Source organism: Coregonus lavaretus (assembly GCF_964263955.1).
Source record: "Coregonus lavaretus genome assembly, chromosome: 29".
Taxonomy (NCBI): Eukaryota; Metazoa; Chordata; class Actinopteri; order Salmoniformes; family Salmonidae; genus Coregonus; species Coregonus lavaretus.
Genome location: NC_140016.1, coordinates 34057515 through 34081716, shown reverse-complemented (window position 1 = coordinate 34081716; position 24202 = coordinate 34057515). Strand labels below are relative to the sequence as shown.

At 42.5% G+C, this 24202-nt stretch overlaps 1 protein-coding gene across 1 annotated transcript; it reads right to left on the bottom strand.

The window, feature by feature from the left end:
• Positions 1-4657: 4657 nt before the first annotated feature.
• On the bottom strand, positions 4658-23535 carry cul4b (cullin 4B). The gene is made up of 21 exons (XM_084147161.1): positions 23474-23535; positions 22663-23085; positions 22205-22320; positions 21557-21660; positions 20716-20785; positions 20511-20584; positions 20224-20386; positions 19582-19671; positions 18943-19025; positions 18634-18701; positions 18334-18452; positions 17951-18143; positions 17574-17678; positions 17309-17419; positions 16876-16961; positions 16557-16655; positions 15674-15787; positions 14015-14120; positions 12680-12852; positions 9806-9958; positions 4658-6451 (listed from the first exon to the last, which is right to left on the bottom strand). The coding sequence occupies exons 1-21, from the start codon at positions 23490-23492 to the stop codon at positions 6356-6358; spliced, it is 2565 nt and encodes an 854-aa protein (XP_084003287.1). The 5' UTR covers positions 23493-23535; the 3' UTR covers positions 4658-6355.
• Between the last annotated feature and the right edge of the window lie 667 nt (positions 23536-24202).

The following is a 24202-nucleotide window of genomic DNA, read 5'->3' as shown; positions in this document are numbered from 1 at the left end:
AATCCTTTTGTCCAAGACCAGAAGATGACTGTTCTTCAATGTCAGAGACTGATGGGTCTCCTCTCCGCAGCCTTTCTTTTGACCCTATTGGTCCTTCTACACTTGAAACCCTTGCAGAGGTGATTCAGTGCTCAAGATTTACATCTCAAGGAACACAGGTATTGTTGCCTGACTGTGTCCAATGAATGCACGTGAGCACTGGCAAGATGGGGATCCCTGAAATTCCTTTCAGGTGGGAGACCTCGGGCAGAGGGAACTGGTTCAAACAGACACCTCCTTGACAGGCTGGGGAGCAGTTTTGAGGGGGTGGATGGTCGATGGGACATGGAGGCCCTGCTGGCCCAAACTCCACATCAATATGCTGTTGAGAGCAGTCCAACTTGCTCTGCTCAACTTTCTTCCACAACTGCGGGACAAACATGTTTTCGTACAGACAGACAGCACCACAGTGGTAGCGTACATAAACCTTCTGCTGTGGTCACAGAAGAATCTGGCCTCACTAAGAGCTGTGCACCTCCCAGGGAACCTGAACACTGCGGCAGGCGTGCTGTCCAGGGAAGGCCCTCCGGAAGGGGAGTGGCGACTACATCCCCGAATAGTGAGTCGCATGTGGGGATTCTTTGGGGAAGCGGAGGTGGATCTGTTCGCCTCAGAGAGGAACACACAGTGCCCCCTCTGGTTCTCGATATCCAACCCCCCCAGGCCACTTGGCCTAGATGCCCTGGAACACGAGTGGCAGAGGAAGAGGCTATACGCCTTCCCCCTGATTCCAGCAACTCTGGAGAGAATCAGGGAAGTGGGCCACCAGGTCCTTCTGATTGCCTCAAGATGGCTGAGATGCCACTGGTTCAGCTCAATACTGTCACTCCTAGCGTGGACAGCATGGGAACTACCTCGGAGGCTGGACCTATTGTCACAGGCAGAGGGCACATTGTGGCCTCCGAATCCCTCCCACCTGCAGCTGTGGGCCTGGCCGCTGAACAGCGAAAATGGTCTGGTTTAGATCTTGAGCCCTCTGTTGTTAACATCTTACAGAGTGCCATGGCCCCCTCCACCACATCAACCTATAACAGAAGGTGGCACGTGTTCTGCCAGTGGTGTGGGGAGCAGGGGGTTGCTCCAGAATCTTGCGGCATAAGAACTGTGCTCTAGCTCTTGAGGTCTTTGTTCGATGCTGGCAGGGCTGCATCCACAATTAAGGTATACACAGCAGCCATTTCAGCATTTCATAATGAAGAGCAGGATGGTCTGCTTGGCAGCCAGCCGCTCATGATAAGATTTCTTTAGGGAGTCAGTCGATTTCACCCCTCAAGAGCCCCCTCAGTTCCCAAATGGGATTTGGATCTGATTATTGGAGTACTATCCAGACCTCTCTTCGAACCGTTAGACGCTATGGACTTGAAACATCTCTCTCTTAAGACAGCGTTTCTGGTGGCCATCCCCTCTACCAAGAGGGTTGGTGAGCTCCATGCTTTGTCTGTTAGTGATGAGTGTTATCGTCTAGGCCTGGGTAAGGCGAGCGTTACTCTGCAGCCTAATCCTGCCTTCCTACCAAAGGCCCTGCCCCCAGGTCACGTGAACAGGGAAATGGTGCTAACAGCCTTTTCCACCTCCATGCCCCCTGGTGTTGATGTACGTGTTCTGTGTCCTGTGAGATCCCTAAACACATACGTGAAGCGGACTCAGGCGATTCGTCACTCTGATCAGCTGTTTGTGTGCTTTGTAGATTAGTACAGGGTAAACCTCTCTCAAAACAACGGTTGTCACATTGGATTGTAGACACTATCCTGCAAGCATATAGCCTAGCTGGCCGCCCAGCCCCACCTCCTGGGCACTGCTTAAGGGAGTCCCCCTCTCTCACATATGTGCAGCTGCCAGCTGGGCGTCCCCCAGTACCTTTGCAAGGTTTTACTGGGTGAATGTGGCTGACCCTCATGGTGTGAGCTCAGCTGTGCTTGGTGCTACCCTTCCCTCGCAACAGTAACCTGTGGTTGGGCAAGGTACTGCCTCAAGCACCTATAGTGATGTGTTGCTCTAGGCTGTGTCTTACGGGAACCGACTTACTCTGGTATTGTCATCCCATTGAGTGACTAGCATAGTCCCGCAAGCGAAATAGAACGAAGGTTACTCACATAACCACGGTTCTATGAGCTAGGGACTATACTAGTCCAGCTGTCGGTTCCCTTTGTAGCGTCGGGAAGAGTCTTGAGGAAGTGATGCTATGTGCCCAGGTATTTATAGGGGGTGGGGGCAAGCGCATCACACCCGTGGCACGGAATTACTCTGACATTAATATCTCGACTCATCCTGCCGCCAGGTGGAAGGATATCCCATTGAGTGACTAGCATTGTCCCTAGCTCATAGAACCGTGGTTACGTGAGTAACCGTTGTTCTCTTAATGACGGCAAGGGCATGTGTTCGGTGGTTTCCACTAGTTACCACAGCCACAAAGTCAAAATTGGCTCTTTCATAAAAATTCATGAAAACAAAAATGTGCTTTTTGGTCTTAATTTAAGGATAGGGTTAGCAGTGTGGTTAGGGTTAGATTTGCATGAATGCCCACATGTAGAAACGCCCCTAATTGAGGGACGCAATCAAATCAAATCAAATTTTATTTGCCACATGCGCCGAATACAACAGGTGTAGACATTACAGTGAAATACTTACAAGCACACGACCAGCTGGCTCAACTGGGTACGGTAATAGATTAGGTCCTCCGCGTTCTCCAGCACCTCGACAACACCCGAGAGGATTCACAAATGTAATGGATTTTGTAAGTGATTGCAAAAATGTGGAGCATTAAAACTAAAAGCGGATTTGTCTAGTTCGGTGGAGACCCGAAGAATCTCAAGAGTTAACCAACCCTGTGAACGGGTTTGGTATCTCGTGTTTTTATACTTTAACAACGAAGTTAGGTAAGTCGGAAGCATGTAGGCTATTGTAGAGCTTTGTAAACAAAAAGGGAGTAATGACGTGATCTGGGACTTTAATAAGGACCAGCCAACCTTTTGATATAGGATGCAGTGATGCAATATGACAATATGACCGAGCAGCGAAGATTACCGTTCGATTTCAGCAGGGCGCGCCTCCCTCACCCCTGATTATGGATATAGTGACAAGATACTTGTCTCTCCGCCCTAACAATGGGAGTCCTTGTCCACAGAGGCACGGCGGGCTGTCTAGCTCCCGCCTATCCTTTCTTTGGATTGGTGGATACATCTAAGTATTTTAATACTTTTTTGAATATTCAATGAGGGTTGTTGACGTCAACTGCCTGTAAGCAATGGAGATACTATGTTACTAGCCTCATACCATGAATATGCATAGCCATCTTGAGACAACTCTGATATAAAGTGATGTCACGTGTCCTACTTATATCAGCATTACGAAACTTCTATTCAATCAAATAAACCTCACATTGCAAATAAGCCATTACTTTTTTGTTGACCAAATTTGACACTCATTGACCTCCATACAAAAACTCCTTGCATGTTTGGCAAAAAAACGGCACCTGTTGGAGGGAGACAGATTTTCCGCTGAGTTGGGCCTCTCTTTTGACCTCTTCCTCTCTGGGTAGACTCAGCAAAATGACATTGGGCTCGTTTGAGTGGTAAGGCGAAAGCAACTGACTGTAGATGAAAGTGGAGTGAAGCCGGGGGAGATGCATCTTCAACAGCCGAAAGTCGGACATTAATGTGGTTTTCCAACAGCAAGGCTCAGATCAAAATGGCAGTGTTGCTATCGTTTACAAAAGTTTTCTTTATAATGTCGACATAAACATGGCTCCAACACCCCCATATCACATACTCACAAACTGAAATCATATGTGTGTGTACATTGTACAATCAGTCAGTGAGATAGATCATGAAATATCACATTAATTTTTATACATCCACTGTATATATGAATCGTAGCAAAGTTGGTTCCTGTTTCAGTCATGTCTTTGGTCACATTCGCGTGGATCAAACAAAAACACCCTAATGATTGGTTGGCAATAGAGCCTCCCACAATGCAGGCGATGGCTGCAGGATGAAGTTGGTAAAGACCAACTGCAGAAACTTGCAGTCGACTGCAGTCAAAATGTAATGACCTTCGATCACATGATTTTTGTGAAGTTCATGCAGTCGACATCTAGGCGCAAATCGGACAATTTTTAACCCCATAATGCAACACACTTTGAAATCCGCTCGAACGTGCCCATTGAGATGAGCGAGATGCAACACTTAGCTCTCACACAGTCACACAGTAGCTGCGCATGTGCAGAGGTTCACTTCACACTGTTCACAGCGTGGTAGTCAGGGAACCAAAACAGCGGAGAAGTTGAGCATCACTTTTCACAGCTCTTAGTTGTTGCGGAAAATTGACCCACTATGCTGTTTACGTTCTTACAGCCTAAAAACACACCACTTCGATACAGCTATGACCGAAAGTGACTTTTTCGTAGCAGGTTAGGAGAACTTATGCAGCAGGTTAAGATAATTAACGTAGGTTAGGAGAATTAGGTTAAGGGTTAGCGTAAATGCTTTCCTAACCTGCTACGAAAATTGTGACTTTGTGGCTGTGGTAACTATTGACAACCGTTCCAAATTGAATGCAATCAACACTAACCCGGTTCACCCGGGGCATTAATAGAATCCCCTCAATAAGTGACAAAATATGGAATTTGTAGAAAACATGTAGCCTATCATGTTCCAGTTTATTTTGTGATGCACACCACCCAAACAAACAACCAACCAACCAAAACATACTATTTCCTCATTCTTCTTGAGGAGAACACACTTAACATTACATTGTGTGACAACATGGATCACTTTTTGTTATAAAAATATTTGCAGCTGCATGCCAATACCATCTCACTATTGGGAAAAGCATAGAAATAAGCCTTCAAGGTTAGTGAAAGAAAGGGGGGAAAACATTTTTGTACCTCTGAAAATGGTAGTGGTGAAATCGTTAAAAATAATGAATCTTCTATGGAATTTAAACAAGACAAAACTGTCAGATAAGAACAAAACAAAAAATATTGATTCTTCAAGACATTGATTTCATCCTCTCATAATTTAATCAGGATGTCAACTTTGTCTTGCATTGAGAGAAACTGCATGAATGTCTAGGAAAATAAACAGATGAGGGGAAAAACATAGAAACTCTGACAATTACTTTAATCTGAAGCAATAAAACAAACAATTTATTCAGACACAGGGCAAAAAGTCCAGTCAAGCATGATTTCTCAATAAACAAAGTATTTTTATCTGTTGCGATATCAAACAACTCCATTAATGCCCAAACGCAAGGCCTGCCATATGCCCTACAGAGAGGACTTACAAAGAATATAATGCTTGTAAATTGAGATATACTTGGAAACATGAGGGGTATCAGGGACTGATGTCGCTGTGCTTTTAGGAGTAGATCATCTCTAGGGGTTAAGAAAAAGACCTAAAGGCGAGGTGACTGTCGAAGTTTGCACTTAAAATGTCAATGCATTTGTAAAGTCTTGTCCATACAAAAAGCAAAACATTGAAACAATCAGGGCAAAAGTGAAATGGAAAACTAAATTCATATAACATGTAAAAGTTAGTGTTTGGTTAGCAGCATTAACAAATCCTATAACAAAAGTGCTCTATTTTTGGCACATACTGTCAATTCCTCATATTGCCTAGCTACTAAATAATCGTCCCATTGATTGCTGTTGATGAACAGGAGTAGTTGGAGACGGATAGCTACAGAGAATTGTATGACTTGGCTGCAAGTGCCCACTTTTCACACTGAAATCCACCACGGAAAAATAAAATCCTACTGTGAATGTTTATCCATGGGTCTCACATACAACACTGATTGAGACAAGCGCTTGACTTTTGTTTTTCTTTCTTCCAAGTGTAGTATGTTAAGAGCAATGTTGTGCATTTGAACATTCGCATGGGATAGTACAGAGTGAATTAAAAGTAAAAAGTAGTGACTTAAAACAAGGAGCAGAATGCCGATGGACAAAGATCTAAGTTTGAAAAGAAATACTCCCCCCCACCCCCTGTAAAAAAAAGAACAATCTGAACAACATTGGTTTGTCTTTAATTTAATTTTTGTCCAAGGTAGCTAAGTCCAATTCTCACTGAGCGGCACTGAGAAAAAAAATGGACGATATTCTTGTTTAATGGGCATGCAGTCCACACGAAAACAGGCCCCTGACAAAGTCCCGCAGAGCAGTAGCCATTCAGTTGTCGGTCGCTGGGTTGAAGAGGGTAACGCTGACATCCATGCGGGAAGAAGAGCGAGAGGAGCATCCACGGGACCGAGTGCTCAGAGAAGCCTTCAGCCTGACTGGACCACCTGCTCTCCACCCCCCCCCTTCATCCCTCTCTCTTTAAGCAACATAGTTGTATTGGTTGGGGTTCTCCTTGTCGCGCTCCATGTAATCTCTGTCAATGAGAGACTCTATTCTCTTCTTTAGGTCAGCAGGCTGTTGAGAAGATGAGCGTTAGCGAACAAAAAAACATGAAACCTCTCAAAATTAGAGTCCACTATGAAGTGCTTGTACAGTTTACATGCATCTTTATACAACGGGTGGGTCTAATCCTGGATGCTGATTGGTTAAAACAGTGTTCCAGCTGATGTCTATTCCACAAGTTACCACTGGCTAAGTCTATGACGTTGAAATGCCTATTCAGCAATCCACTGTCTCATCAGCCCAGCCAGGTAATTTATGAACTTGATCTCCACTGTAAAACGCATCTAGACATTATCTCCCATTTGTTTTGGTTTTTAACAGCAGAGATTTGTATAAACCTTGCTGTCTGTCTCGCCGACATTTGCAACATCGTTTCAATATTGAAATTTGATCTCCAGCTGTTCCATAGTAATGAACGTGTCGCGAGTCGGAACGAGACAGACAGGCAGACAGCTTTTCTCAGCCAGTCGAAATCATGAATCAGCATGATTTTTATGACAAAGAAATGTCAAAGAAGTCAAACAATACAACATGCAGCTATAGTTTGCTGTCTTTCCTGCTTCAGTTTGAAGTGATTGTGTTCGCTGTGTAGTTGGCTAGCTCTTCTGGTCTGAACAGTGTCCTGGCTAGAGAGAAAATGTTCTATGCCATGCGAAATTGTGCATCATTAGATCATTGTGATGGATGTATCCAAATAAATGTCACTAGAAAACAGATTAGGCAAACGCAAATGCAGCCACTTCGCTGTTCCTTTGGCTGCACTGTTTGACTATTAGCTAGCAAGCGAGGGATAAGAACTGGCAAAGGAACATTTACAACGAACGACTGGGTGGCATCCATAGATATAGAACTAAAAGACTTCACGACTATGGCAGCCTAACCGATAGAATGAACAACCAGCTGGCTTGGGTAGCAACCCTAGATTTGCATCGGGACTATATATCTTGGAAGGATGAAATAGTATGAATAAATTAATCAAAATAACATTAATCAAAATATGTCAATCATTATTTGAATATGTTGGTAAGCCGTTGTTTAAAAGTGATAATGCCCTCGAAGCCAGTGTTTGGAGGATATATTGGCACGGTTTGCGGCCCGAGACTAAACAAATCAAATCTTATTTGTCACATGCGTAGACCTTACAGTGAAATGCTTACTTACAAGCCCTTAACCAACGACACAATTTTAAGAAAGAACACCCAAAAATATTAAATAACAAAATAATACGAAATAAAAGTAACAAATAATTAAAGAGCAGCAGTAAAATAACAATAGCGAGGCTATATACAGGGGGTACCAGGACAGAGTCAATGTGCATGGGCACCGGTTAGTCGAGGTAATATGTACATGTAGGTAGAGTTATTAAAGTGACTATGCATAGATAATAAACAGAGAGTAGCAGCAGCGTAAAAGAGGGGGACACACACACAATGCAAATAGTCTGGGTAGCCATTTGATTAGATGTTCAAAATAACACCCGTGCCAATATATCCTCCAAACACAGGCTTCTCGGGCATTGCCACTTAATTGGATCATACTCTGCATGTCTGGGGTGAGTTTTCCAAAAGCCTCATAACTAACAAGGCACTTTCTCTCGACAACCCAGCCGCACAGCGACAAGAGTAACAAATTGTACAATTTACAGTGCATTCGGAAATTATTCAGACCCCTTAGCTTTTTCCACATTGTGACGTTACAGTCTTATTCTAAAGCTGATTAAATTGTTTGTTTCCCCTCATCAATCTACACACAATACCCCATAATGACAACGCAAAAAGAGGTTTAGAAACTAGAAAATGTATTCCCCCCAGAAAATTTAAATATCACAAATATTGATTTTAGTGTCAACTTAATGTATGTAAATTAAAATTGAAATTGAAATACAAAACGTAAAAATCTACCTGTAGTTGCAAAATTGCCCATACAGTGCATTCGTAAAGTATTCAGACCACTTGACTTTTTCCACATTTTGCTACGTTACAGCTTTATTCTAAAACTGATTAAATTGTAGTTTTTCCCCCACAATCTACACACAATACCCCATTATGACAATGCAAAAACAGGTTTAGAAAATGTTAATGTATTAAAAACCTGAAATATCACATTTACATAGGTATTCAGACCCTTTACTCAGTACTTTGTTGAAGCCCCTTTGGCAGCGATTACAGCCTCGAGACTTCTTGTGTATGATGCTACAAGCTTGGCACACCTGTATTTGGGGAGTTTCTCCCATTCTTCTCTGCAGATCCTCTCAAGCTCTGTCAGGTTGGATGGGGAGCGTCGCTGCACAGCTATTTTCAGCTCTCTCCAGAGATGTTCGATCAGGTTCAAGTCCAGGCTCTGGCTGGGCCACTCAATGAAATTCAGAGACTTGTTCCAAAGCCACTCATGCGTCGTCTTGGCTGTGTGCTTAGGGTCGTTGTCCTGTTGGAAGGTGAACCTTCACCCCAGTCTGAGGTCCTGAGCGCTCTGGAGCAGGTTTCATCAAGGATCTCTCTGTACTTTGCTCTGTTCATCTTTCCCTCAATCCTGACTAGTCTCCCAGTCCCTGCCGCTGAAAAACATCCACACAGCACGATGCTGCCACCACGCTTCACTGTAGGGATGGTGCCAGGTTTCCTCCAATTGTGATGCTTGGCATTCAGGCCAAAGAGTTCAATCTTGGTTTCATCAGACCAGAGAATCTTATTTCTCATGGTCAGAGTCCTTTAGGTGCCTTTTGGCAAACTCCAAGCGGGCTGTCATGTGCCTTTTACTGAGGAGTGGCTTCCGTCTGTCCACTCTACCATAAAGGCCTGATTGGTGGAGTGCTGCAGAGCTGGTTGTCCTTCTGGAAGGTTCTCCCATCTCCACAGAGGAACTCTGGAGTTCTGTCATTGGGTTCTTGGTCCAACTGTGGGACCTTATATAGACAGGTGTGTGCCTTTCCAAAATCATGTCCAATCAGTTGAATTTACCACAGGTGGACTCCAATCAAGTTGTAGAAACATCTCAAGGATGATAAATGGAAACAGGATGCACCTGAGCTACATTTCGAGTCTCATAGCAAAGGGTCTGAATACTTACGTAAATACATTTGTTTTGTTATACATTTGCAAAACTTTCTACAAACCTGTTTTCGCTTTGACATTATGGGGTATTGTGTATAGATTGATGAGGACATTTCTTTATTTAATCAATTTTAGAATAAGGCTGTAATGTAACAAAATGAGGAAAAAGTCAAGGGGTCTGAATACTTTCCGAATGCACTGTATGTTGGACAGTCAGTCTGGGTCATCAAGAAAAATAAAAGTACTACTATAGCTACGAAGCGTTTGGGAACCTCACCCCTGAGTGAAGTGCTCTTCTTGCACCCCATTTACTCACCTTGACGGGGAACTTAAGTTGATTGTATACTTCTGACACCAAGAGGTTATGGCTCAGAGTCTTCCTCATCTTCATGATCCGGACGATGGCGGCGTCGATCTGATACTGCCGGTCCTGGTAGACTCGTTCCGTGGTGCTGGTTTGCTCCTCCACCTACCAAAGACAATTCACCAAATGAATGAGTGGCTAATATTCACTTTTCCCTGGTTTTCTTCTGCTTTATAGACGGTACAAATAAATCAGTAACCAGGTTTCCATCCAACCTTTTCATGAGAGTCACGACAGGAAATGTTTCTGTAAACAGCTAATTTGTCAGTAAACCTTCCAAATGTTGACAACACACGATAGAGAAGGTGGGAACTTTGTCTGTCAAATTAATTATGCGATAAATGGCGGTGGAAACGCTTTTAAACGCAAATATCGATATAATAACCATCATATCGGAGTACACTTGGGAGTCACACGATGACATGAGTGGTCCTCCCATTATGACTCAAGAAGGCATGCAGTTTATTCGGCTACAGATGAAATCATTTATGAACTTCACAGGGTGGTTAAAGTGCAAGGTGGTGAGCTTGATGTTCCTTTCCAATAAATATTAGAGGGTCTTTATTTTTTATAAAAAATAATAACACATTGGAGTTTACTGCACCTGGTATTCCCAGGCGGTCTCCAAATCAAAGTACTAACCAGGCCCGACCCTGCTTAGCTACTGAGATCAGGCGTGTTCAGGGTGGTATGGCCACAAGCATATTTTGTTTTACCCCATTTTGGCTCGTCGCTGCAACTCCCCAATGGGCTCTGGAGAGGCAAAGGTCGAGTCATGCGTCCTCCGAAACATGACCCGCATGGCCGCTCTAATTCTTAACACACTGCTCGCTTAACATGCAAGTCAGCCACACCAATGTGTCAGAAGAAAGCTTGCAGGCGGCCCGGCCCTGCCACAAGGAGTTGCTATAGCGCCATGAGCCAAGGAAAGCCCCCTGGCCAAACCCTGCCCTACCCCTGACGGCACTGGGCCAATTGTGCGCCATCCTATAGGGCTCCCGGTCACGGCCGGACGTGACAGTCTGGGATCGAACCCCAGGCTGTAGTGGCGCCTCAGCACTGCGATGCAGTGCTTTCACCGCTGCCACTCGAGGGTCTTATTCTGGTGACATGATGATCGATGCTTGGCTGCCGTATGACAAATAATAATAATAATAATAATATTGCTCTTTTGTCCATAATAAATCTCATCATAGGCTATACCCGCACTGTATTTGCGAGCTGTTGGCTAGAGCGCACGTGCCAATACCAGAGTGGGCACATTCGCTATATCATTTTTAGTGACAGAAAGTTAGTTTTATGTGCATTACTTCATCACGCACAGACTTATCCACAACAAGTCAATTTGATGGAAACATATCTCTGATGGGAAAATGCGCATATGTTATTTATGTGGATATTAGAATATTTGCATGAAAACCTGTTGCCAATTGGATGGAAACCTAGCTATTGGAGGATACTGATTAAGTGGGAACATACAGTTGAAGTCGGAAGTTTACGTACACTTAGGTTGGAGTCATTAAAACTTGTTTTTTAACCACTGCACAAATTTCTTGTTAACAAACTATAGTTTTGCCAAGTCGGTTAGGACATCTACTTTGTGCATGACAAGTAATTTTTCCAACAATTGTTTACAGACAGATTATTTAACTTATAATTCACTGTATCACAATTCCAGTGGGTCAGAAGTTTACATACACAAAGTTGACTGTGCCTTTAAACAGCTTTGAAAATTCCAGAAAATGATGTCATGGATTTAGAAGCTTCTGATAGGCTAATTGACACCATTTGAGTCAATTGGAGGTGTACCTGTGGATGTATTTCAAGGCCTACCTTCAAACTCAGTGCCTCTTTGCTTGACATCATGGGAAAATCAAAAGAAATCAGCCAAGACCTCAGAAACATTTTTGTAGGAGGGACTGGTGCACTTCACAAAATAGATGGCATCATGAGGAAGGAAAATTATGTGGATATATTGAAGCAACATCTCAAGACATCAGTCAGGAAGTTAAAGCTCGGTCGCAAATGGTTCTTCCAAATGGACAATGACCCCAAGCATACTTCCAAAGTTGTGGCAAAATGGCTTAAGGACAACAAAGTCAAGGTACTGGAGTGGACATCACAAAGCCCTGACCTCAATTCTATAGAACATTTGTGGGCAAAACTAAGAAAGCGTGTGCGAGCAAGGAGGCCTACAAACCTGACTCAGTTACACCAGCTCTGTCAGGAGGAATGGGCCAAAATTCACCCAACTTAATGTGGGAAGCTTGTGGAAGGCTACCCGAAACATTTGACCCGTTAAACAATTTAAAAAGGCAATGCTACCAAATACTAATTGAGTGCATGTAAACTTCTGACCCACTGTGAATGTTATGAAACAAATAAAAGCTGAAATAAATCACTCTACTATTATTCTAACATTTCACATTCTTAAAATAAAGTGGTAATCCTAACTGAACTAAAACAGGGAATTTTAACTAGGATTAAATGTCAGGAATTGTGAAAAACTGAGTTTAAATGTATTTGGCTAAGGTGTATGTAAACTTCCGACTTCAACTGTATAGTGGAGAGTGACAGACTTCTTTGAACACCCGCCTCTAGAGGGCATTGGTTAGTTCTGTATCGTCAGTGCTTCAACTACACCAGACTCTGGCACTCATATTCCTATTTGAAATGCGTTTGGATGTATTCATTATGCACCAAAACTGGAACAGGCAGAGACTACCTGGACCTGTCTAATAAAAAAAAACTGCTGTCCAATAAAAACCTTTTAAAAAACAATGATCCTAATGAAAACAACCCTGCTGTGAGTGAGAGAGAATTTACTGTTTCTTTCATCTGGATCTGGTTGATCTTGATTCTGAAGAGTTTGTGTTTGAAGTCATCGTTGCAGGAGAACTTGTCTCCGTCCTCCACGTCTTTGCTCTTGGGGACTTTGTGGATGACCCGCGCCTTGCCACACGCCAATGACTGCAGGGTCCGTCGCAGCTCGCCGTCCTCTGCACACACACACACACACAAACAGTGCCTTCAGAAAGTATTCATACCCCTAGACTTATTCCACATCTGGTTGTGTTACATCCCGAATTCAAAATGGATTACAATACCCCATAATGACAAAGTGAAAACATGTTTTTAGACATTTTAGCAAACTTATTGAAAATGAAATACAGAAACATCTCGTTTACATAAGTATTCACACTTCTGAGTCAATACTTTGTAGAAGCACCTTTGGCAGCGATTACAGCTGAGAGTCTTGCTGGGTAAGCCTCTAAGAGCGTTCCACACCTGGATTGTGCAACATTTGCCCATTTCTTCAAGCTCTGCCAAATTGGTTGTTGATCATTGCTAGACGACCATTTTCAGGTCTTGCCATAGATTTCCAAGTAGATTTAAGTCAAAAGTGTAACTCGGCCACTCAGGAACATTCACTTTCTTCTTGGTAAGCAACTCCAGTGTAGATTTGGCCTTGTGTTTTAGGTTATTGTCCTGCTGAAAGGTGAATTCATGTCTGCAAAGAAGGTGCCCTTCTTTGCGAGGCATTGGAAAACCTCACTGGTCTTTGTGGTTGAATCTGTGTTTGAAATTCACTGCTCGACTGAGGGACCTTACAGATAATTGTATGTGTGGGGTACAGAGATCAGGTTGTCATTCAAAAATTATGTTAAACACTATTGAGTCCATGCAACTTATGTGACTTGTTAAGCGCATTTTTACTCCTGAACATATTTAGCCATGCCTTAACAAAGGGGTTGAATACTTATTGACTCAAGACATTTCAGCTTTTCATTTTTAATTAATTTGTAAAAAATGTCAAAAAATATATTTCCATTATGGGGTATTGTGTGTAGGCCAGTGACAGAAAATCTAAATGTAATCAATTTTAAATTCAGGCAAAATGTTTAAAAAGTCAAGGGGTGTGAATACTTTCTGAAGGCACTGTACATGCGCACGCACATCCCACTTTAGGTCAACACAAACTCAATCCAAAAGTACTTGGCAAAAGCACGAAAGATGATATTGATAATCATTTCTACTGTTTAAGCAAAATCTCTGAAAATAAATTGTTCAACTTCAAGAAGACTGCTATATTTGATCCATTAGGATTTGTGTTATAACTGAGACATCCAGCAGAATGTGGTACATCGTGATCATACAGACCTATTCCTGTAGCTAACTTGATCTCCTCCAAGGTGAATTCCTCTCCTTCGTTGAACATGAGCAGCACTAGCGTCTGAAACAGGGACACCTGAAGCTCTTTTTTGCCCTATTTGGGAAACAAAAAAACAAGACAGGGATACGAAAAGTTAGTAAAACAAATTTCTGCCTAAACATACTACACTGGACAAAAATATAAAAGCAACATGTAGAGTGTTGGTCCCATGTTTCATGAGCTGAAATAAAATATCCCAGAAAATGTTCCATATGCACAAAAATGTTATTTTGCAAAAATGTTTTTCAAATTAGTTTACATCCCTGTTAGTGAGCATTTCTCCTTTGCCAAGATTATCCATCCACCTGACAGGTGTGGCATATCAAGAAGCTGATTAAACAGCATGATCATTACACAGGTGCACCTTGTGCTGGGGACAATAAAAGGCCACAAAAATGTGCAGTTGTGTCACACAACACAATACCATAGATGTCTCAGGTTTTGAGGGAGCATGCAATTGGAATGCTGACTGCAGGAAGGTCCACCAGAGCTGTTTCCAGATAACCAAATGTTATTTTCTCTACCATAAGCCGCCTCTAACTTCGTTTTAGAGAATTTGGCAGTCCGTCCAACCGGCCTCACAGCCGCAGACCACGTGTAACCACGCCAGCCCAGGACCTCCACATCCGGCTTCTTCACCTGCGGGATCGTCTGAGACCAGCCACCCGATGAAACTGTGGGTTTGCACAACCGAATAATTTCTACACAAACGGTCAGAAACCGTCTCAGGGAAGCTCATCTGCGTGCTCGTCGTCCTCACCAGGGTCTCGACCTGACTGCAGTTCGGCGTCACAACAGACTTCAGTGAGCAAATGCTCACCTTCGATGGCCATTGGCATGCTGGAGAAGTGTGCTCTTCACAGATGAATCCCGGTTTCAACTGTACCGGGGAGATGGCAGAGTGTTTATTGGGTTGTGTGGGTGAGCGGTTTGCTGATGTCAACGTTGTGAACAGAGTGCCCCATGGTCGCGGCGGGGTTATGGTATGGGCAGGCATAAGCTATGGACAACAAACACAATTGCATTTTATCGATGGCAATTTGAATGCACAGAGATACCGTGACGAGATCCTGAGGCCCATTGTCGTGCCATTCATCCGCCGCCATCACTTCATGTTTCAGCATAATAATGCACAGCCCCATGTCGCAAGGATCTGTACACAATTCCTAGAAGCTGAAAATGTCCCAGTTCTTCCATGGCCTGCATACTCACCAGACATGTCACCCATTGAGCATGTTTGGTATGCTCTGGATCAATATGTACGACAGCGTGTTCCAGTTCCCGCCATTATCCAGCAACTTCGCACAGCCTTTGAAGAGGAGTGGGACAACATTCCATAGGCCACAACCAACAGCCTGATCAACTCTATGCGAAGGAGATGTGTCACGCTGCATGAGGCAAATGGTGGTCACACCAGATACTGACTGGTTTTCTGATCCACGCCCCTAACTTTTTCTTAAGGTATCTGTGACCAACAGATGCATATTTGTATTCCCAGTCATGTTTCCTTATATGAACTGTAAGTCAGTAAAACCTTTGAAATTGTTGCGTTTATATTTTTGTTCTGTGTAGATGACTGAAACATCATCGAAAAGACGGGTAGCTACCTCTTTAAATTCAGCTTTTAAAACACAATGGCCTAACGTCGACTGCCACTGTAGCTTCCTGCCGCTGTGCTTGCCCAGGTAAAACGTCTTGAAAATCTCCTGCAGTCGCACCATCTGGACAAGAGGGGCAGAAGTGTTAAACAATAAACATTGAGGACAGGGCTCTAAAGTGAGACCATTTTGATCGCATATGCTTCTAAATATTTTGCTGTGCGACCTGAAATGTTATTTTTGGATCACCAGTGTGCCTAGAAAAATAAATCACCTAGATAATAATTGTTGTAATGATTAGGCTTCGCTGTACAGTTGTTTTTGAGTGCCATAGAGAAAAAAAACGAGCACAGATTCATTTTTTCTTCCTATCGTGGATTGAAGCCGTTCCAAAACCACTCAAGGGCATTTGTTTACACCTTGTTCAGTCATGTTGCTAGTTAACAACCTGGTTACTTTACCAGTATATCCAAACATTTGGGGGCACAGAAAGAAAGAAAAATGGGATAGCTTATTCAGGAGATCAATGATCATAGCAATGAATGAATGACTGATCTCTTGCATGTCATCACTCACAAAATTGACGCTCTTAAAGAAAGTGTACATTTTTCCATGTAATGCATGCCAATAGGTAGTGCTTTTACACTATATAGAAACCTAATATTCCACGAATGACTTTGTAATTTCAATGACAGGTTTCTGTAGCAACATTTTAGCTTTTTATAATAAACCAATTCCCAATATAGTGTACTACTTTTGAGTCATATGGGCCCTGGTCAGAAGTACTGCTCTATAAAAGGGAACAGGGTACCATTTGGGATACAAACAAAATGTATTACATAGCAGGTCATAAAACACCAGAGAGCCTGAAGGGTTCGATATTTGCACTAACCTCTGCGGGCAGATGGACCTCCATTGGGATGTAGGTGGGCCAGTATCCCATGGTGAGGATGTTCACCGTCAGCTCAATGTTACCAGGGATGTTTTGACACTGCATGTAATAGAGAGAAAAAATAACAAAACATAATGTGAAAAATATAGGCTAATAATTCAAAAGTTATTTTGATGTGCAAGTACTGCCTCAACTACAAGATGCAATTTTGTATTTTTACATTTCTATAGCTGACTGCGTAATGTATTTGATACTTTTGCCCTAAAACTGAGATATCACTACTGATGATCATTCCTATTCCAGAAGCATGTGTACGAACCTGTTTGAACTGCACCATGATGTCCTTGGAAAGCTCCATGTCCTTGAACATGCCTTCCAGCTTGCTGGTGAATGCTGCTCCACATTCTAAAGAAAGGACCAAGGTTACGAGTCACTGGTCTCATTCAGTATCACATGCTTCATAGTTGTTGGTAAGAGTTCTATGTGTATAGTTAATAGTAGTAGCTAGTGGTGTGTTCTGATGTAGACAGTGGTGGGGGATTGTATGGGGCAGACCTGGGCTCAATACTATTAGAAATATTTATAATATTTTGAGTGTTTGATTGAGCCTGCCTCGAGTGTCAGATGGGTAGGGTTGGTTTTGCAATTTTGGGACTGTTCCATTGCATCAGTCAATCAAGCACAGCCATTTGATAGAACATGTATACTACTTGAACCCAGGTCTGATGGGGTACACTGGGGAACACACTGACCATGTTTCAGTTTCGACAGCATGGACTTCTCGGCATCCACGGAGGCACTCTTTCCCACCAGCAACCTCTTGGCCAGATCTTTCTTGTAGAAGGCCTCAAAAACATCTTTGCCTATTCAAGAATTCAAAAGTATAAAGTACAAGTACAAAGACAGACTTCTAAGAGACCTGTCAAAGAGGAGAGCGTTAAAAGGACCTGGAAGTAGATGGTTGGCTGAATATACGGGACAACATTACCATAAATGAATATGTTGGGACGACATTACCATAAATGAATCGGAAGATGATCATGATCTTGTCCAACATCTTCTCCAGCTCCTCGTCCGTCGCCTCCTTGTTTCCCGCCCTAAGCTTCGAATCTACGTGTTTTGCTACAAAATATAACCATTTGTGTTGTTTTATTTACATTTTTGTAGTTTACTTATAAAAAGCTGGAAAATAATTGTAGCTTAATAAGGTAGCTTTCAACTGACGGGAGCATAATACACACAAACATCTATGAATGAAGACAAGGTGAGCTCTCTTTCAGTCAGTTTACGTTGTAGTAGTATCATTATCATTTCTCCCATAGCGATAGCACTCGAACTTCCTTCATGGAACTGAAACGACATTCATAACAACATGATCATCATGCGATACCAACCTATGAGCTCAGCAGGTTTGTTTGGCCTCTTGTTGATGAAGGTCTCAAAGGCCTCCTTCATGGCATTGACAAACTTCTCGTTCTTTATGAAGCAGATGTCGATGATGTGGTCCACCTTGTCCTTGAAGTCCAGCAGCTCCTGTACCATGGTCTTGTCCTTCTCAGGGTTAATGACGATCGTACTTCCAAAGGCCTGTGAGAGGTTGGTAGAGGTGTTAAGGGTCACTTCAGGTCATATACTGCACAAATTAATGATTCCATTTTTCGACTGGGAAGGAAGAAGGAAGTAACCCCACACTTCCAAAATGTTAATTAGTAAGAGTAAATGACTGATTCAGGGGTGGAATTGCTGACCTAAAGACTATTGGTCTTTTCAAGCATACCTTGATGTACTCGATCCAGTGCTGTAGGAGGACTAGCACGCCCCCTCTCACCCGACTGAACAGCTGATAGAGAAGAGACAAGTCCTGGATTCTGTTCTCATCTAGCAGGTGATTCAAGCCTGGAGATGGAAAAATAGCAGTTTAGTTCATGGTACTAAACAATAACAGTCTCTCTCTTATTATTTGAGGTCCTCGTGATAAGATGACAATAACATTGCTATTTTGACGCTGTTCAAATGTCACCGATTGTAAGTAAACAAATTGTCCCAGTGTGTCAAGTCTGTAGTTTCTGATATATACCTTTCTGCAGAGTTGCAGTGAGATGTTCACCCAGTAGTTGCTTTTCCACAGTGGCAATAAGAGGTTTTCTGAAGAAAGAAAAAGAAAAGGAGGGAGGAAATGAGTCATCAATCTGTCTCTTTTCATTCTTTATATGTAGACCGGTAGATCCCGTTGAGACCGGTGCCAAGAAGGCAGCAAATCAAACATTCATTGAGTCAAATGTAGAACTTAAAAACAGAGGACCACAATACTCATGGACTCTTGGAAGACTAACCCCTTGTATCCTAAAAGCGATCCAATCAAGCAACAACAAAAAAAAAGACTCACTGTGTGCTCTGGTCTAGATACGTGATGACTCTGTCCGCTTCCTCCTCTAAGCGTTTGCTGACGTGATGGAGATACTCTGGGACCTGAAGAGACATTCAAGAAGTGATCAGATGAACCTATCCCAAATGCTTAGTCATTTGGGATACGAAGCCAAACAGCAGCCTATCCTTACAGGGGGAAACAAACATCTAGTGCTATGTAAAATCACTCCACATCAAATCACTCTAAAATAACAAAGTAGTTCAAATCTTTTTTACCAGCAGTAACTATAGTAACTGTAAATTGACTCAAGACTCAAAATGCAAACAGACCTGGTCCCAGATCGGTTTGTGCTGTACAGCCAAACATTACATCTTCGTAAAATCAAAATTAAAGTTTAGATTTGCAGAAGATGTTATCGCAGGTGCATCGAAAATGCTTATGTTTCTAGCGCCAACAGTGCAGTAATAGAAAGGTAACATGAAGATCATAGAAGTTAGCAATAACAGGTCTTACCAACTCCTATGATCATTGTCAAGTTTGGCAGTACAATGTCATTTTTGGCTATACAGAACAAACAGATATGGGACCAGGCTATGAAAATGCTGCCTCCAGTCAGACTCAATCAGTGGTGTTACGCTGCCTGGAGGGATACATCACCTCCCTCTCCTGCATCAGCCTCTGTCCCTCGGCAGCATACAGCCGATTAGTCTCCTCCAGAAAGCGCTGCTCAAAGGAGTCCTGATAAATCTGTCAGGAGAGGGGAGAACATTTGGTGTCATTAAAGCCATTTCTCAAGTGGCGGAGCTGATAGCACATCAACTCAAACCCTGACACAGGTGCTGCTGATTGCAAATAACACAGCTGACAAACACCCCTTGCTTTGTCAGACTTTTATTAATTTTTAATTGACTTGCCTAGTTAAATAAAGTTAAGAACAAATTCATAGACACAGCAGTGTTGGAGATATCCTCCTTGTGACTGTTTGTATTACTGTCTGGGAGTATTGAATGTTGAGTAGTACAATGAATCGGAGCCAAAGAACCAATGGCATGGGTCCAGGATAAACCCCTTGCCACTTCATGCACATCTGGAAGAAATGACTAGCTCTAAGCAACATATTTCCCTCTGCGCTAGGTCAATTATTTGCCAGATTATATACCATATACCTACCCAATCCTTTCAGATCTACACAAGTGCTTAGTGGGTAGGGGCTACGGGGTGATTCTGGACCGGGCCAATAGAACAAGATATCCACTAAGTAGACTTTCCCATGTCCTGTGTGAAGGGGCAGAGCCATACCTGCAGGTCAGAGAGCATGCTCAGTAGGCTCCGGAGCAGGCTGCGGTCGATGGTCTCGCCGCCGCGCTCCCTCTCGATGAGCAGCAGGATGCCGTAGATGGTCTTGCTCTGGACCTTCATGTCACTGATTATGTAAAACCTAAACAACTCTAGGCCCATGTCCCTGAAGACAATAAGGGTTATATTAATATTAACCATAACCAATTACTATTGACATAATATGGCTAGAGATATGACATGATCAATGTTTTCTACACAGAATGTTTATTTGAGGAAGAGAAACTCACCAGATTGATGGGAGCATTGAATTTTGTAAAACATAGGTGCGGTCCAAGAACAAAAATATACTTCTAATCATGATCTGTAAAAAAATAAATAAAAAAGACAAATAATATTAAGAATTTTAAGTAAAGAAATCATGTATAATCTCAATCAATCTCAATGACACCTATCAAATTACATCCTGCCAAAGACAGAGTCCTAAAGACATACCATTTGTCTGCAGTGATCTTGCCAACACTTGTCTATTTTCTTCAGGAAGAGCGTACTGTCCAGTACATCCGTGAGCACAGAGTCAAGGATGTAGCAGGTGTCATATGCATAACAACACAAAGCAGCAGCAGTGTCATTTCAGTACATAAAAGGACATGCATTCAAGTGGCGCAGTGGTTTAAGGCATTGCATCTCAGTGCTTGAGGCGTCACTACAGATCCGGGTTCGATCCCAGGCTGTGTCACAACCGGCCGTGATCGGGAGACCCATAGGGCGGCGCACAATTGGCCCAGAGTCGTCCGGGTTAGGGGAGGGTTTGGCCGGGGGGGCTTTACGTGGCTCATCGCGCTCTAGCCATGCCTTGTGGCGGGTCGGGCGCCTGCAGGCTGACTTCGGTCGTCAGTTGAACAGTATTTCTTCCAACACATTGGTGCAGCTGACTTCCGGGTTAAGCGGGCGGGTGTTAAGAAGCGCGGCTTGGCGGGTCATGTTTTGGAGGACGCATGACTTGACCTTCGCCTCCCGAGCCCGTTGGGGAGTTGCAGCGATGAGACAACATTGAAGTTGGGGAGAAAAAGGGGGTAAAATACCAAAAATAATAATAATTAATAAAAATAAAAAAAAAACATGCATTCAATATCAAACTTTATAATGACATGATTATAGTTCCTGTAGTTCAAATGACAAAAGCTATCCTCTAGTAAATACTTGAACAAAATAATTACTTATCATAATAGCCTACATTGAGTGATCAAGGACTGAACAATGTCTAAACATATATTGAACTGTGCTAAACATGTTATCTTTCTAGTACCATCTGTTTACACATAGAAAAGGATATTCTCTGAATTGATCGATTTGTGCCTTGATGTGGTCTTCACAAACCACCCGTAGCTGTTTGTAGAGCCTAGCAGATATCTTATGGGAGCAGAGGTTCTCGACAGCCTACACAACAAAAAGAAAGGATAGTGCTTGAAGAGTTTATTGCATTTTAGAGCTAAAACACTGATGATCTATGCATATCATATCTTACAGAAGACTACACTCACACCATATAATCTAAACATCCCATAACTCAACACAGCTATTAAATACTGCAGACATATCACGAGAATTATTGTCAAGCTCTTTCACAAGATACTGGCCTAAAGACATGGGGGAAAAAATAGGTTGTTTGTTTGGACTGTGTTTAGCTTACTGACTGCGAAATCATAGGGCTTGAATAAGAAGTCAAGGTCATGAAACTCACAGGGGAGGAGGAGGAAGACTTCCCATCTGTGGCCAATCATAATAATATCCACAGGGTTGTATTCATCAGGGCACGAAGCATAAAACGTTTTACAACGGACAATGAAAACAGGCTATTCTTATTAGACAAGTCCAGGTTGTGCCACCCTGTTTCAGTTTGATTTCTTCTGTTTGGTGCCTAATGAACATGACCCACGGCTGTTCTGAAGGGAAATGAGGCAGGTGCAGAATTTTCTCATACCTGGTAGAGTTCCTCAAGATTGTACTTGATTGAAGTGCTGTTTTGAATGGCTTCGACCGCCTCCTTCAGTTTTTGCCAGGTCTCGTGTGTGTAGTTCTCTGGCAATTTGGGTTTTTCTGTGAAGAAAAGTAGAGGGAAACAGTGTGAGAACGGTCATTCTCTCGTGTGTCATTTCAACTGTACTAAAGTTACTTTAACACAGAATTAGTATAAGACAACATATCTAACTATAACAATATTCAAACAAATGAGCTGCATCATGTCAGGCATTTAAATAGTGTATTATTGTGGATTTTACTGACTCACATATTCAACATTAAAATTGCATAGCTAGATTTCCCAGACTAAAGCAGATATAATTTTAGGCAAAGTAATTAACACCATTTTAGAATAAACTTTCACTAGAAGGGACAAATGGGAATACAGCATGCATCACTTTAATGTTTTGAATAAACTACCTTTGAAGTTCTTGATGACTAGTTTCTTTGCAGCTCCAGGTTTGCTGTTGGAGAAGGTAGTGGAGCCTGCAGTTTTCGTCAGTCCGTTTGCATGATGCCCAACAACCCCAGCCAAAAAAACAGTTTTCGTCTTGTTAGAAGAACACGATGCAGATGAAGACGACTCCTCAGCCATTTTCACATCCAATCCAATGAAATCTACTGAATCTTCGAACCTCAATTTCTTCTGGATTTGTTGCGATGTGGAGGAAGAAGAGGAATTGTTGGTTTTAGGAGATGAAGATATTGAATCAATGTCTTCCCTCTCAGAACGGTTTATTTTCCTCTTCTTCGAATTCGTGATACTAGTGCTGTCGTTATTTACATCTGAAGCTGCTGGTCTAGCCTCTTGGGTTGGCGGTGGGGGATTAGGGGAAGGTAAACCTGTTGGAAACATGAACAAATTATAATATAGCCAGTCTCCTAATCATAAACCTCCAGGTGTGCCGTGGGTGAACGAGTTGTGTTTCAAAGCTTTATCTTGCTATATTCCAAAAGATTAATCCGGTCTTTTACAAGTAGCCAAGAAACATACAATAAATTGTAAACTACAGCCACACTAGATCCTCTCTTTTCTTGTTATGGTTGCTGCTAGCAGAAGAAAGATGGTTGATTACTGCTTCTTCTTGTCTTGGCCTCTCTCGAATATCCACGTTGTGGAGCTGTACTTAGTTTTATCGGTAACTAATATAGTATGTTATTTCTAGGGCAAATATTGAATGTATTAAATGGAAATAAAATAACAACTGAAAAGTTCAGTATCAAAACGTACCTTCTACAAGCGATTCCATGACCTACAGGAAGTACTTTACCCCACATGTTACTGCTGCAAAAGTGGCTTTGCTAGTTAGCAAGCGTTCTTTAGCTGCTCACTGTCATTTGCCGCGAGATGGCGCCAGAGACGGTGTAAATTCATCACCGTGTAGTAAAATCTCTCAAAACACAGATGTATTTCTGTCATGGTCTAATAATGTGTTTTAATGTACCCCGCTATGTTTTACTGTCTAATGTTTAGGTTATATTTTCAACGTATAGAAAGGACATTGAAAGGATAGAAGGAAATTAGGAAGAGGGGACGAAGGACACATCTTAAATACTCTGTGCCATCGGTTCGGGGATCATAGCTAGAAGGGATCCAGCTTTTGTCAAATGAACGCCAGAAGTTGACATTTTTAGCAGTTTAGCTAACCCTAACTCTGTTCCTAACCTTAACCTAATTCTCCTAACCTGCTGCGACAAATCTAACGAATTTGACAAAAGCTGAAACAAAGATTTTGTATAACTAAACCAAGATAGACCACAGCCTGTCGTTTCCAATCCGAACAAATGAGTCAGTGGGCAGAACAAGCAAGGAGGAGGGCAGAGCCAAGCACGAGCTAGCGAGATTCTATTAGCCCGTTCTAGCATATATCTGTATATATTTCCGTTAGGGAACGCCTACTCTGTGAAGTGCGCGTGTGCAATAACTCAATTCGCCTTTGCACTTCTAAACAAAGATATT

Bases quoted from the DNA above. Each gene is read 5' to 3' on its own strand.
- cul4b (XM_084147161.1), bottom strand. The intron at 20,585-20,715 runs GTATGTCTTTAG...ATTTTTTTACAG, and splicing joins AAGATCACTGCAGACAAATG to ATCATGATTAGAAGTATATT. The intron at 16,962-17,308 runs GTCAGTGTGTTC...TCCTTTCTTTAG, and splicing joins GCTGTCGAAACTGAAACATG to AATGTGGAGCAGCATTCACC.